This window comes from Gopherus evgoodei, chromosome 3 (assembly GCF_007399415.2).
Source record: "Gopherus evgoodei ecotype Sinaloan lineage chromosome 3, rGopEvg1_v1.p, whole genome shotgun sequence".
NCBI lineage: Eukaryota > Metazoa > Chordata > Testudines > Testudinidae > Gopherus > Gopherus evgoodei.
In genome coordinates, this window is record NC_044324.1 from 56,980,676 (window position 1) to 56,993,846 (window position 13,171).

The 13,171-nt window shown below is 42.7% G+C and overlaps 1 protein-coding gene across 1 annotated transcript in view; it reads right to left on the reverse strand.

Moving 5' to 3' along the window:
• DST (dystonin) overlaps window positions 1-13,171 on the reverse strand; it is a 550,812-nt gene that overhangs the window by 234,354 nt on the left and 303,287 nt on the right. Inside the window, 1 exon segment of the mRNA XM_030558316.1 lies at window positions 6,512-6,678. Within this exon segment, the coding sequence (XP_030414176.1) occupies window positions 6,512-6,678 (167 nt within the window).

Sequence of the window (13,171 nt, forward strand, 5' to 3'; positions counted from 1 at the left end):
CTGGGGCTCGGGGCTTCAGCAGGAGCGGGGCTGAAGCCCAGAGACCCCCCTCCCTGCAGGGCTGAAGCCCCGGCAGGCACCTCCCAAGGGACTGAAGCCTCAAGCCCCGAGAGACATGCCCCAGTTCTCGAAATTCTGAAGATTGTTGTATGCAGCTCAGAGGGTCAGTAAGTTTGGCCACCCAATACAGACTACCATCCCTCATTGCATACAGGAATAGCCAGAACCCAACCAATCAGGGGAAGAAGATGATGGGAGGAAAGGGAGGGAGTAGACACTTCATAGGAGAGATGCGTGAGCTGGAAGCCACCATAGCAGTGTCTCTTGCTGCCCAGCACCACTAATGCCCAACCCCAGCTAGGAAGGTGGGCGTTTAGGACAAGGAATGTTAAATACTGTCCAGCGGTAATTCCATTGAGTATTTAGTTATACATAATTACTCCTGTTAGCATTTGGCCAAACCACTAGATTTAAGATTCCTACTCTTGTGAAAAAATGGTATGGAGTCCTTAATGAAAGCTCATTCAAAAGACAATATGCATTCTCAGCAGTAAATCTGGTTGGAATATTTTTGACTAATTGGATTTTCATCTGAATATGATGTTTTGTCAAAGCTGAGACATTTCACAGAGATGTAGCAATTTCAGTGAAATTTTCAACAAGAAAGTTTCTGAGGTCTATGGATCTCTGGTTGCTTCTGACCAAAGAGAGAGAGAGAGACCCAAACCAACAAGCTGCCCTTTTAAATCCAAAAATGGACATTTTGACATAATTCCATTTTTCGAAAATGTTTGAAACATTTTGCTGTTGTTCAGTGCAGAACGAGAACAGATTCGGAAACCCTGAAAGTTGTTACAAAAGGGAACTGTCATCCCCCAGCAATACTGTGCTGCAGAACATTATATGGATGTATTACTTCAATGCTGATTTTGAGAAGCGTGCTACCTTCTAAATTAACCAACATGACTTCCTGCAAGTTTCCCATCAAGTACTAACCAGGCCTAACCATGTTTACCTTGTGAAATCAGATTGGATCACAGGCCCAACACAAGCTGATGCAGGCCAGCCACAGCTACTACGACTATGCTCATTACTACTAGCCAGAAAACGTTAATGCAGGCAACTGTGAAAGCCATGTTAAAGCTGCAGCTACTTTACATTTCTTAATACAGAAATCTAAGTTTAAACAAAATAGCTTAAATGCTGAGTTATACCATATTTAGTCAGGTAATACATTAAAAGTAAGAATGTTTGCCCACTTAAATATTTTTTTAAATCTTTCTTAAAACGTTTTCTTTTCCCAAACTGCAAAATATTAATTGTCAGGCCTTTAATTCCATCTGAGCTACGAAGGGTAATTATTAAAAACAAGAAAAGTCTGAGCATACAAAATGAACTAAAAATTTGAGGTTTTCTTTTTGTTAAAGAGAAGGTAACAATAAATTGTAAGTTAGAAAATGGCAAGCAGAAACTAGAAAATACAAATAATCTCTCTCTTTATTTTAAACTTAACCCCCAAGCATTTTGAGGCTTGACACTATGTAATAGTTAGTTTCATTTCAAATCATCCCCTCAAGCTGCTCAGCATGTTATTGCAAATTTTGGCATCACTCTTTGTACCTTCAAGGAACGTATTCATGTCAGTGCCTGATCACTTGCAACATGTTTTAACATTACTGTGGTGCCGTGTGCACTGTTGTCCTGTAGCTTAGCTTGTAACAACACTTGCCTGGCAAACCTCCGCTTTATAGAGTTGAAAATGTTTGCTATAGAACAAAGCTTGAATTTAGCACAGAAGATTCAGCCTGTTAAATGCTTTATCACACTTTAAAAACATCAGTGAACTGGTTTTGAAAGAATATACAGAAATATTTCAAAACAAGTCATATGACACATGTAAACTGATCCCACCCTCTCTATCTAGCATTTGTTCTTTGTAATGCCTTATTCCTACTTCCTTTCTGAAGACGTTCACAGCTGCATCTTGTTTTACTCTGTTCCCCACGTGAACTACTCAGTGCAAAGAAGTTTTTCCTAAATACTTTCTGCGTATGGTCCTTTGTTGGCTTCAGTTCCTTTTATTTTGTAATAGCCACTTTCCCTATGCCCACCAAAATATTATAGGCCCTATTTATGAACCTTGCTAAGTCTATTAATATCTTTCCATTCTCTTCCATGGCCTTTGATCAGACCCTAACTTTTCTTTCCTAATTGTATATAAACCTATTTTTAGTAACTCCTCCTTACAGATGGAACCCCTACAGCTCATTCTCATTCTTTTTCCCCCTTCTGTAGCATTTCCAATCCTTCAAGATCTTTCCTGTAATGTCATGCCAAGAATTGTGCACAATGGGCCAGGTGTAGTCTCATAAACCCTTTGTGTAGCACCACAAAGATCTTCTTTCCTTCACGGTCTATTTCCTTGTTTCTACATCCCAGGGTTCTGTTTACTTTTCCCAGACAGTGAGCTGATTAATTTATATTTAACCAGACTCTTTTCCTGATCAGTGTCTTTTCATTTAATATGATGGGTGAAATTCATCCTTGAGCTGGAGGTTAGTACAAGCCCCATGAATCACTTCAATCTCACATAAACCTTGAAAAACATGGCTTACATGGTACATAGGTCTGGCACTCGCTACCTGCATAAAGAAGAATTTCACCCTAAGTGATTTATGGGGCTTTAAACTGATCCTCAGCACCTCAGGGTGAGTGTCACGTTTTTGTGTATATACATGACAATTGTACATATTTGATTGTGCCCTTCTTTCGCTACTCTTCATGTCACTTTTGTTCTTAGACTGTAAGATTTTCTGGTTAAGGCTGGGGTGGGCAAACTATGGGCCGCAGAGACGTGGTTGGCCGCTTCCAGGAGCAGCGTGGCGTGGTGTGGAGCCAGGGAGCCTGCCTTAGCCCCACTGTGTGCTGTCGCCACCCCAGAGCTACTCCAGGTAAGCGGCACAGGGCCGGAGTCTGCACCTCAAATCCCTCCTGCACCCTGCACCCCAATCCGCTGCCCTGAACCACCTGATGCACCCCTCCTGCACCCCAACCCCCTGCCCTGAGCCCCCTCCTGCACCCCACACCACTCTTGCACCCCAACCCCTTGTCCTGAGCCCATTCCTGCACACAGCACCCCCCTCACACCCCGCACCCCAACCGCCTGCCCCAGCCCTACATTCATGGCCCTGCATGCCAAAAAGTTTGCCCACCTCTGGGTTAGGGATTGTGTCTGTGTCTTCGTATGTATTTGTACAGCACCTTGTACAAAGGGGCCACAATGGTAACAGAAGTTTCCAGGTGCTAATGCAGTATAAATCTTCAATAAAATTATGATTATGTACAGACAGTTCCTCTGGATAGTTCTTTAAATTTTTACCATTCAGTGTTACTTTTGTAACTGAAATTCAGCTTTGATTTTAGATATATACATTTATTAGCCATACTGTAAATCCATAATTTACTCTACAGCCCTTGTGTGACAGAACACATCTTGAACTGGAACAAATATAATCCCACCCTTTTATAGACAATATACGCAAGCAAATAACACATATCTTCAATCAAAAACTTAAAAACAAAAAGTCTAATTATAAAACTGTACAAGACACTGAAATATCCCAGATCTTCATGGGAAATAAGTAGTGAATTTTACAAAAGTACCAGATTACACATTCCTGTAAATTTGGGAAGGTTCAAATAAAAAATAACTACAAAGGAGCTATATTTAAAAAAGCATGCACAGCTAATAAACACTGCAAATTCAATGTTAAACTAATCAATGGTCTAATTGGGGTGATATTTGCTATGTCTTTCTGTTTTTACAAAAATCATAGAATAATACTTACAAAAACAAGGCCCAAATCCTGCAACAGCATCCACATAGGTGGCTCCGTATACTCATACGAGCCCTAATTCTAATAATACTAATTCTTTATTAATTCTGATAAAAAGTTAGCTATATCTCTAAAGCAGGGGTAGGCAACCTATGGCACACATGCCAAAGGCGGCACGCGAGCTGATTTTAAGTGGCACTCTCACTGCTCAAGTGCTGGTCATCGGTCCAGGGGGCTCTGCATTTTAATTTAATTTTAAATGAAGCTTCTTATACACTTTAAAAACCTGGTTTACAACAACTTTATATACAACAATAAGTTAGTTATATATTGTAGACTTATAGAAAGAGACCTTCTAAAAACATTAAAATTTATTACTGGTATGCAAAACCTTAAATAAGGGTGAATAAATGAAGACTCAGCACACCACTTTGGAAAGTAAGAAGACAATTTTTGACCTTCAATTTTCCCTAAGACTATCTGGAGATTTACATCAATGATTTGTTCCACTATATTTAGGAGGCAAAGAAGACACTCTGGTGCCCTTCACAGAGGGAGTAAACAGACAGCAGTTTTGCTTCATGAAAAAGGGGTCTCAACCAGGCTTGGTTGCAAATGCAGAAAAGAACTTTGGGGAGAAAGACTTCTTTAGAAAAGAGAGTAACTCGGTAATAAAGCTTAGTCTCTAGAAAGCCTGTTATGATTTTGTTTTATATGTAATCGTTTGTTTCTAATAATTTTACTCATCGTTACTTGAATCTCTATTTCTTTGATTATAAATTTAGAGCTGATCCACAGAAGGCAGAGACAAGACTGATGCATATGAAGGGCAGATGATGGTGAGATGTCTCACAACCGTGGGTACCCTTGAGGAGCATCATACCTGGGCCTGGTTGTTCTGCCGCATCATTCCTGATAGTAAACCTGAGCCAGCGCCTGGAAAAAATGCAAGTAAGCTGTTCCAGGAAAAAGGCTGACATAGCTCGCTTTTCCCATGGAGCACAGGGGCGGAAGGGATGTGAATCACAATTTGGTCTCGGCCCTACTCCTGCTGCAGCTGTGTGCTGCACCCTAGTCGACCTGGACTGCAATGTCTCAGAAATCACTGCTTGGCCTCTCTGCAATGCCTACTTTTCGGCTGGCAGCCACTCTGTTACTGAGTTTCAACAGACTTCCCTAAAATTGTGTATTTAGAAGGTCCATTATATATTTGGGAAAAACTTTCCTCTCCTGTGAATAACAACACAGAATGACATTATAGGATATTTATTTTAATGCTTTAAAATACAGAGTGAAAGATGTGTGGAGCTCATTGAAGTCAATGGCAAAAATCCCATTGGCTTCAGTGGCAGCAGGAATAGGTCCCACAAGTGTAACAACCCTCTTAGCAACAAAATTAGTGCCATAAACACCCCTGGGAAGGGAATGTATACGGGTAGACACAGTATGTATGAATATAGGAAGAGCATAACATAAAGGGAAAACAGCTGGAAAGGGACAATACAATAAAACTGCATATGTCCATTTAAAAAAATTGCTGTTCTGTTTCTTTAAACTCCTCCCTTTCAGTCCTATTTCATTCCTCTTCCACTTCTTGGGTCTTCCAATATCTCTGAGATTTTTTTGTTCTTTTCTCATACATGCTTGGGCCATGCATGTTCTCCTTACCACTCTATCCTGCCTGATTCATTTGCTCTCAAAGTCATTCAGTTCAGCTTTTTGCTGGTTATTTCCCTCTACCTTTCCAGTGTTACTAAAAGAAATAGAGAGACATGCATGATTTATGCAGTTCCTTCTGACTATCTTTTGGAATGGAAGTAACACTCAGAAAATAACTCTGTCCATAGCCCCTTTAAAATTCTTTCCTGGATGAGTGATGTCTAGTCAGTACAAAATCAGATTATGTGTCTTAGGTCTTGTCTGCACTACGGGAGGAAATTGATCTAAGTTACACAACTTCAGCTACATAAATTATGTAGCTGAAGTCGATGTACTTAGACCTACTTACCGCGGAGTTCACACTACACCACGTTGACAGGAGACGCTCTCCAGTCGACTCCCATTATGCTTCTCATTCAGGTGGAGTACAGGAGTCAATGGGAGAGGGATCTGCATTCCGGTTAGTGGGTCTTCACTAGACCCGCTAAATCGACCACCGATGCATCAATCGGCATGCATCGATTCCCTGGTAAGTGTAGACAAACCCTCAGCTTGGGAGTCTTATGACCAAGGAAGTTATGAACAGATGTGAATGTTTCACACCACCCGACCCTTTCCACATTGCTAAACGGAGGGGAAACCTGGCTAGATGGGAAATGGCGGCCTCAGGAGGATTCTTATATGGCAAAAGGGGTCCCTGGGATGATGAAGGTTGAGAACCAATGCATTACGGGCTATATAGGCATTCTCTTGAGTATATCTGGTGGGGTCTCATAAAATATTTTCGGGTAGGCTGGTTGGAATTACGACTGCTCTGAGAAAGATGTGTCTCTTGGCTACAGAAGGAAGGGATTTCCCAAGAGAACTCATAGTTAGTCTCCACATCTGTAGTATTACCGCAAGACAAAAGCCACAGAGCCTATTTTCTGCTGGATGGCCTCTTCATGTATATTAAAATGTCCAAATAAATATTTCCATGTGTGTAAAGATGAAAACAAAATAAACTGTGCAATTACCTGTATTTATGAATGATGGCATTAAATAATTTTCCATCTCGCCAGCAGGTAGTGAAATTTTCACAACGAATTCCAGCATAACCCTCAGTTGTCTGCTGTGTCCACAGGAGTAGCCTCTCTTTAGCAGACATATCCTCTGACTGTCCAGTAACATGGATGTCAGAGATCTAAAATACAATGAATATAAATATAAATCCAGTTATTAAGGACTAAAAAAAGATTGTTTTTTCTGTAATAATTTCACTCTCAACCATTCATTATCAAGGATTTTTCTACTCTGCATCTTTGGGTCAGGAGAAGGGTACAAAATGTATATCACACTTTTATTTCAGTTAAAATTGTTATGTATCTTTGCTCTCTTCACTATGAAATATACAATTATTAGACTTACAGTCTTCTAAACTACTAAATCATCAGCATCTGAATTTCTTTTGATAATATAATATCCTTGTTTTGAACTTTTATTAGAAATTGTTACACAAGACAAAGTATCCCAAAACAATATTAATTTTAACATTATATAGGTAACATGAACAATAATTAATACTGTTATAAACAGAGATTACATTACAGTAGGCTCTAATCTCCAGTGCTATATATCACTTCAAGAAAACAATTCAGTCAGATTGAAACCTAACAGTAAGGTTCAAAGTGTAAAATTATCTACTCTCATAATCACTTAGGATCTGTTATCCTTACTCTGAATCCAAACTGCATACATTCCACTTTTACATTGTACACTGATACATAGTAACTAACTGTTCTGTATGCGGAATATGTGTGCAATATGGAATATAAATATGCATAGTACACAGTAGTATGTCTATCAGAAAGAGTGGATCAGAGAATTTTGCCCCAAATCTGGAAGATTTGTTTTTGTATTATCTGAAAATAATTAGTTTAAGGATGGCTTTGGACATGCAGCACCAAAACCATACAAAAAAACCCCAAAACCTGTGAATTTTACATTTAAAAAAAATATTTTGTACTACAAAAATCCTTTCATACTGAAATTTTAAAAATTGGTTTAATTAGTCTCTAATGGAGCCTAAACCCTATGCAAAGAAAATGATCAGTGCATAAACACACAAGAAGGTCATGAAAATAATTAATTACTTTTCTCCCACAAGGAAAAGTAGCTAGTGATGCACAGCACCCAAGAGACATCTCCCCAGTCTGCATATGGAACATGTGTATAGCAAAACTGCAAGATGGATCAGAGAGGATCCTATATATAGGATATACCATATACTTTATTTGTCATGTCTGAACTTTTTGTCCAGCTTTTGTCACTTCTGAAATTTGATTTTATGTTAATCTTGCTAATATAATAACATCTTGTTATTATTAAGAATATTCCAAGCATATGAAAAAAACAATATATTCTGGTGGTCAGATACCATTGTTGTAGTCACTGTAAAAGAACCTAAATGCAGTGGATTTGGATGTTACACCAAATGAGCTCTATTCATTTTCACCAATGGCCTTCAGGGCAAGGTTGTGGGAAAGTCCACCCTAAGAGGAGAGTAGAAGCAGAAGCCACACACACAACACTACGTTGGAGAGCCAAATGGCAGAATCAGCTGGGAAAGGAAGAGGGGAGGAGAAGGAAAAGTTTTAGCCATGGAGATGCACAAACGCCTGGTCTACACTAAGAAGTTATGTTGACCCAGCTACGTGGCTAGGGGCATGAAAAATCTACACCCTTGAGCAACATAAGCTAAGACGACCTAACCACAGTGTAGACAGTGCTAGATCGATGGAAGAATTCTTCTGTCAACATAGCTACCGCAGCTTGGCGAGGTGGAGTACCTACCCCTCCTGCTGGCATAGGTAGTATCTACACTGAAGAGCTACTGCAGCACAGCTGCAGTGCTGTAACTGTGCCACTGTGGTACTTCAAGTGTAGATAAGCCCTAATTCAAATACATCTATTCAAGTGCAACCCAGAGAGTTGCATTAATGGAATCAGAGACTAGATGATGACATTGGTTCCTTCTAAATTCAAGGATGTGTCCTGGATAGCCTCTGCCAGGAGGACATTTATGGAACCTGCTGCAAACTGAAATTTTCTTCTTTCACTGGAACAACAGTGGTGGTAGAAACAAGTATGTGGCTTTCCCACAAACATTACTAAATTAACACATAACAATGGATGTATCAAGCACTTGGAGGTAGTCTGATGGGAGGGGCAGGGGCACTTAATCAGAATGTGAAATTAATAATGAAGCTAGTGAAGAGTGGCTCCCACAATGTATTGTTTGATTTTTTGTTTTACGAACTCTTTAAGTGCAAGATGTGAATTTACAAGTATTGATTTAAACATTAAATTATAGGTTGATTTAGTGTCAGTAAAAACTTAATTTAGATTATTCTCTAATCAAAGTATTCACCAAATTGCACTGTGCAGCCAGCTGGTCAGATTAATATAAAAGATCATCACAATGATACTGTTTTACTTTATGTAAGTGTCAGATACAGGTACCAGTACTAGAAAGCAAATAGTACTTCTGTGCAAAGCCAGTGCTAGGCGTAAGCAGACTAAGTGAAAGGGGGGAAAGGCTTCAGCTGCCCCCGGCTACCAGAGCCTTTCACTACAGTAAGGAAAGACTCTGGCAGTGGGAAAGGCAACTGGGAAAGGCTGAGCCTTTGCTCTGGCTGGAGGAGGCAGCAGGGACTTCTTCGCTGCCCCCAACCCTCACTTCCAAAGCTCTCTGTAGGGAGAGGGAAGGCTCCAGCAGCAGAGAGCTGACAGTCTTTCTCCACTACCCCCCCGCTACCAGAGCCTTCTCCCGTGGAGGGGAAAGGCTCCAGCAGTGGGACACTATACCCTGCTAAAAATAGCAGTGTAGCCAGGAGGCACAGCTTGGGCCAGTAGAGAACGTGTAGGGTATGCACTCCAGATGTGCCTTTAGTCTACTGGCTTAATCTGTGCCTCACCATCTGTACTGCTATTTATACCCATGCTAAGGGGGCTATGCATGTATGTACACTTCATGCTGCCAAAAGAATCCTGCTGTGTAGATACACCTTAATGGAAGGCCACAGAAAAGACAGGAAGGGAAATGCTCTATGGTATTTGTTTAAAATGCAGAATAGAAAAAGATATGCTGAGTAGAGTTTCTATTTAATTCAAGATGTCATATGACAGTGTGAAATTAGAAGAGAGGTGGAAATATAGTGCCTATATAGAGAGACATATCATATAGAAGAAAACGAAGAAGCCTACATGACAAAAGGCTAATTTAAAATACCTCTGTTCATTTCCTTTATTTTAAAAGTGTATGGAAAAGTACTGTCTGAAATACAAGTTCCTTTTCTTTTATGCAAGCCTGCTAAATCTTTTTTTCAGCAGCCTCAGCTTCTATTCATTACACAACAACCAGATCACAGTACAAATCAAATCAACCATCTGCCACTTAACTGGGGAGAGTTTATTAAAGAGGTGATGTCAACTTTTTCCTCTCACTTTAAACAATTTCTGTGTCTCTGTCCACATGAACTTAGTTCTCTTCTATTCTTTACATGACTTCTTTAAAAAAGGAGTATGTTGACATAATTTTTCTCTGATCATTTTTACATACAAACTCAGACCTTTGGCCCACTCCATGGTTAACTGAATTGCAACAGTTACATAGATTTGGAACAGCACAGAGTGAAAGTGCAGCACATTAGATTCCCCTGACCACAAGGGAGTGGTTTTCAGGGCAATCTCAGAATGTCATGTTTAAATCTGTGACACATAGAAATGGCATGTGTAGCCATGGACACAAAACCAAAGAGAAAAAAAATCTTATTTTAAATTGAGATTGTTTGACACTCATGCTTCCAGTGTTGTCCAGATTCTGGAAGGATGAGAAAGGTATTTGGCAGTCTCCATCCACTTCCCAAAGGCCAGATGTCCTCATCACAAAAACTGTTCTGGTACTAACCCCCACCCTGGTTGGCAGTCTCAGCAGAAGGAACATGACTGAATGGGTCTGGAGTGAGGGGGCATGGCCTCCCTTCAGTATTGACAGAGAAAAACAACAGACTACCTCCTGGTTGGCAGAGCCAGGAAGGCCACGCCTGCCCCACTGGAAGTGGAGGGGCAAGATAGAAAATACAAAAGGTGGGCCCTGAAGCTTGGCTGGACTGGAGCCACCAGGAGAGACAGATGCTCCCTGCCTGCTGCTGGAGCGGGAACCTGAAGAGAACCTCTGCTGTGCTGAGGACTCGCCAGACTTACCAGAGTTGTCCGACACCGCAGACGTTGATAAACTGCTGAGACTGCCATGGGCAGTGTATCCTGATAAGATGGAGGACAACTCTGGGATCCAGATATACCCCAAGGGGAGGGTTGTAAGTAGCTCAGGGACAGTTGACTATAGTCCAGCTGCGTTGCTGCCATAATCCAGGCTGGATTCCCTGCTAACCCAGTGGTGGAACCATCTGCTGCTGTTAGGGCTGGGACCCAGTGAAGTTGCTGGGCCTTGGTCCTCCGACCCTCTGATATCAACCCAACTCCTGGGGTGGCAGCTTCCGCACTTTAGGCCTTGAGGCTGGGGTGACCAGGTGGCGAGTTTTCAACCAGAACACCTGGTTGAAAAGGGACCCTGGCAGCTCCGGTCAGCAGTTTCGAAACCATTTTGTTCTCTCGAGGTAGCAGGCTAATGCTCTGTGGACATCCAATGGGTGAAACCTTTGCTCCCTACCACTCGACTGCAGCTTAGGGTAGAATATAGGGAGTCCTGGTTGATGTGAAATTGGGAAAGAACCTTCAGCAGAAAAGCCAGGTGAGGGCTGAGCTGAACCTTGTCCTTACGGAATACAGTGTAAGGGGGCTCTAATGTTAGGGCCCTGAGCTCAGACACCTTCCTAGCTGAGGTTATTGTACCAGAAATGTCACCTTGTAAGAGAGAGCAGGGAGCATGTTACCAAAGTCTCAAATGGTGGCCCCTTAAGTCTGGATAGGACCAAATTGAGGTCCCAAGCTGGGACAGGCTGCCAGACCTGCAGGTATAGCCTGTTGAGACCTTTAAGGAAACAGCTGACCAACAGGTTGGCAAAGACTGAGCATCCCTCAACTCTTACTAATGACAGACAGTCCCTTCTGCTTGAGGTGGAGAAGGTAGTCCAGTATTAGTAGCACCGAGGACACTAACCGCGTCGGAGACAAATGGTGCTACGCCGACCAGACTGAAAATCTCTTCCACTTGTCAAGGTAGGTAGCTCTCATGGAGGGTTCCCTGCTGCCAAGGAGTACTTGTCTGACTTGATCAGAACAAGAAAGCTCCACTAGGTTCAGCCATGGAGCATCTACGTTGTGAGGTGGAGCAACTTAAGGTTGGGATGTTGGAGATGACCACGATCCTGCGTTATTAAATCCTGGAAGAGCAGCAAGGTGACTGGAGCTTCCACAGACATTTCCAGGAGTGATGTGTACCAGTGCTGGTGAGGTCAGGCTGGAGCTATCAATATCATCAAAGCTCGTTCCCTCCTAATCTTGAGGAGCACCTTGTGAATGAGAGGGATGGGTGGGAACATGTATAGGAGACGGACTCCCCATGGGAGGAGGAACGCGCCCACGATGCAGCCTAGGCTGTGATTCAGGAAGAAGCAAAACTGCTGACACTTCCTGTCGTGTGGCGAACCAGGTCTATCTGGGGAAAGCCCCACTGATGGAAGATTGAGTTCATGATGCCTGGGCGAAGGGACCACTCGTGGCCATGGAACGACCTGGTGAGATGATCCGTCAACTCGTTCTGTACTCCAGGGAGGTACGATGCACACAGCATGAGGGCTTCCTGATGTGGTTCCCCTCACATGGGCAGCCGGTGCCAGGGAGTGGCGCGTTGGATATGGGGAGCAGCGTGACATCATTGTCGGCTTGCCCCTATATGGAATAGGCAGCCTGGTTGACACTGGTGCCTCATCCCTCCTGGGAGAAGGCGGAGCCGTCAGGCGAATAAGGTCCTGCATTGCCTCAAACGTCTCCGGAGTGGAGGGGAGTTGAATGTCCCAGCCATGAGGGCCCAGAGAACAGTAGTGGGCCGGACTCGACTGGACTTCTTGCAGGGCAGGAGTTGACAAGCCCTTTGGAGCTGCCAGGCCCGAAGTAGACTGGATGGGATGTCGCTATCTCCTTAGGTTTAGTAAGGGAAGAGCACCCTCTCTCCTGCCTCTTTTTCTTCTTTATTCCAGGGAATACAGATAGGCGCCTACCAGAAGTCTTACATTCAGAGCTGTGCTGGTGCCGGGAGCTCAAAGTCTCCTTTCTAGGAGCAGACTTGCGCCCCATCAGGGCTGGTGCACTGTGCACGGAGGAGGAGGTGGTCGGCACAGGCTCCACCAACCCAGGGTCAGATTGAGGGGAGAGGGCTGAGGATAAGCCATGAGGATAAGCCTGAGTGTCTGCTCATGATCCTTAAGGGTCTTTGGCTGAAACCCTCTACAAAAGCAGCACTTGTCCTTTCGGTAACTCTCGCCAGGGCATTTCAAACAAAAAGCGTGCTGATCCCTTTTTGCCATCAACTTTCCACAGACTCCACACGGTTTGAACCCCAGCAACCGAGGCATGCCCCGGTGGTGGGCGAGAAATGGGGGGGGGACCCCCACAATGAAAACTTAGCCTACTACTACTATTAACTTAAGACAAAAACGACTAACTATATACAAAAT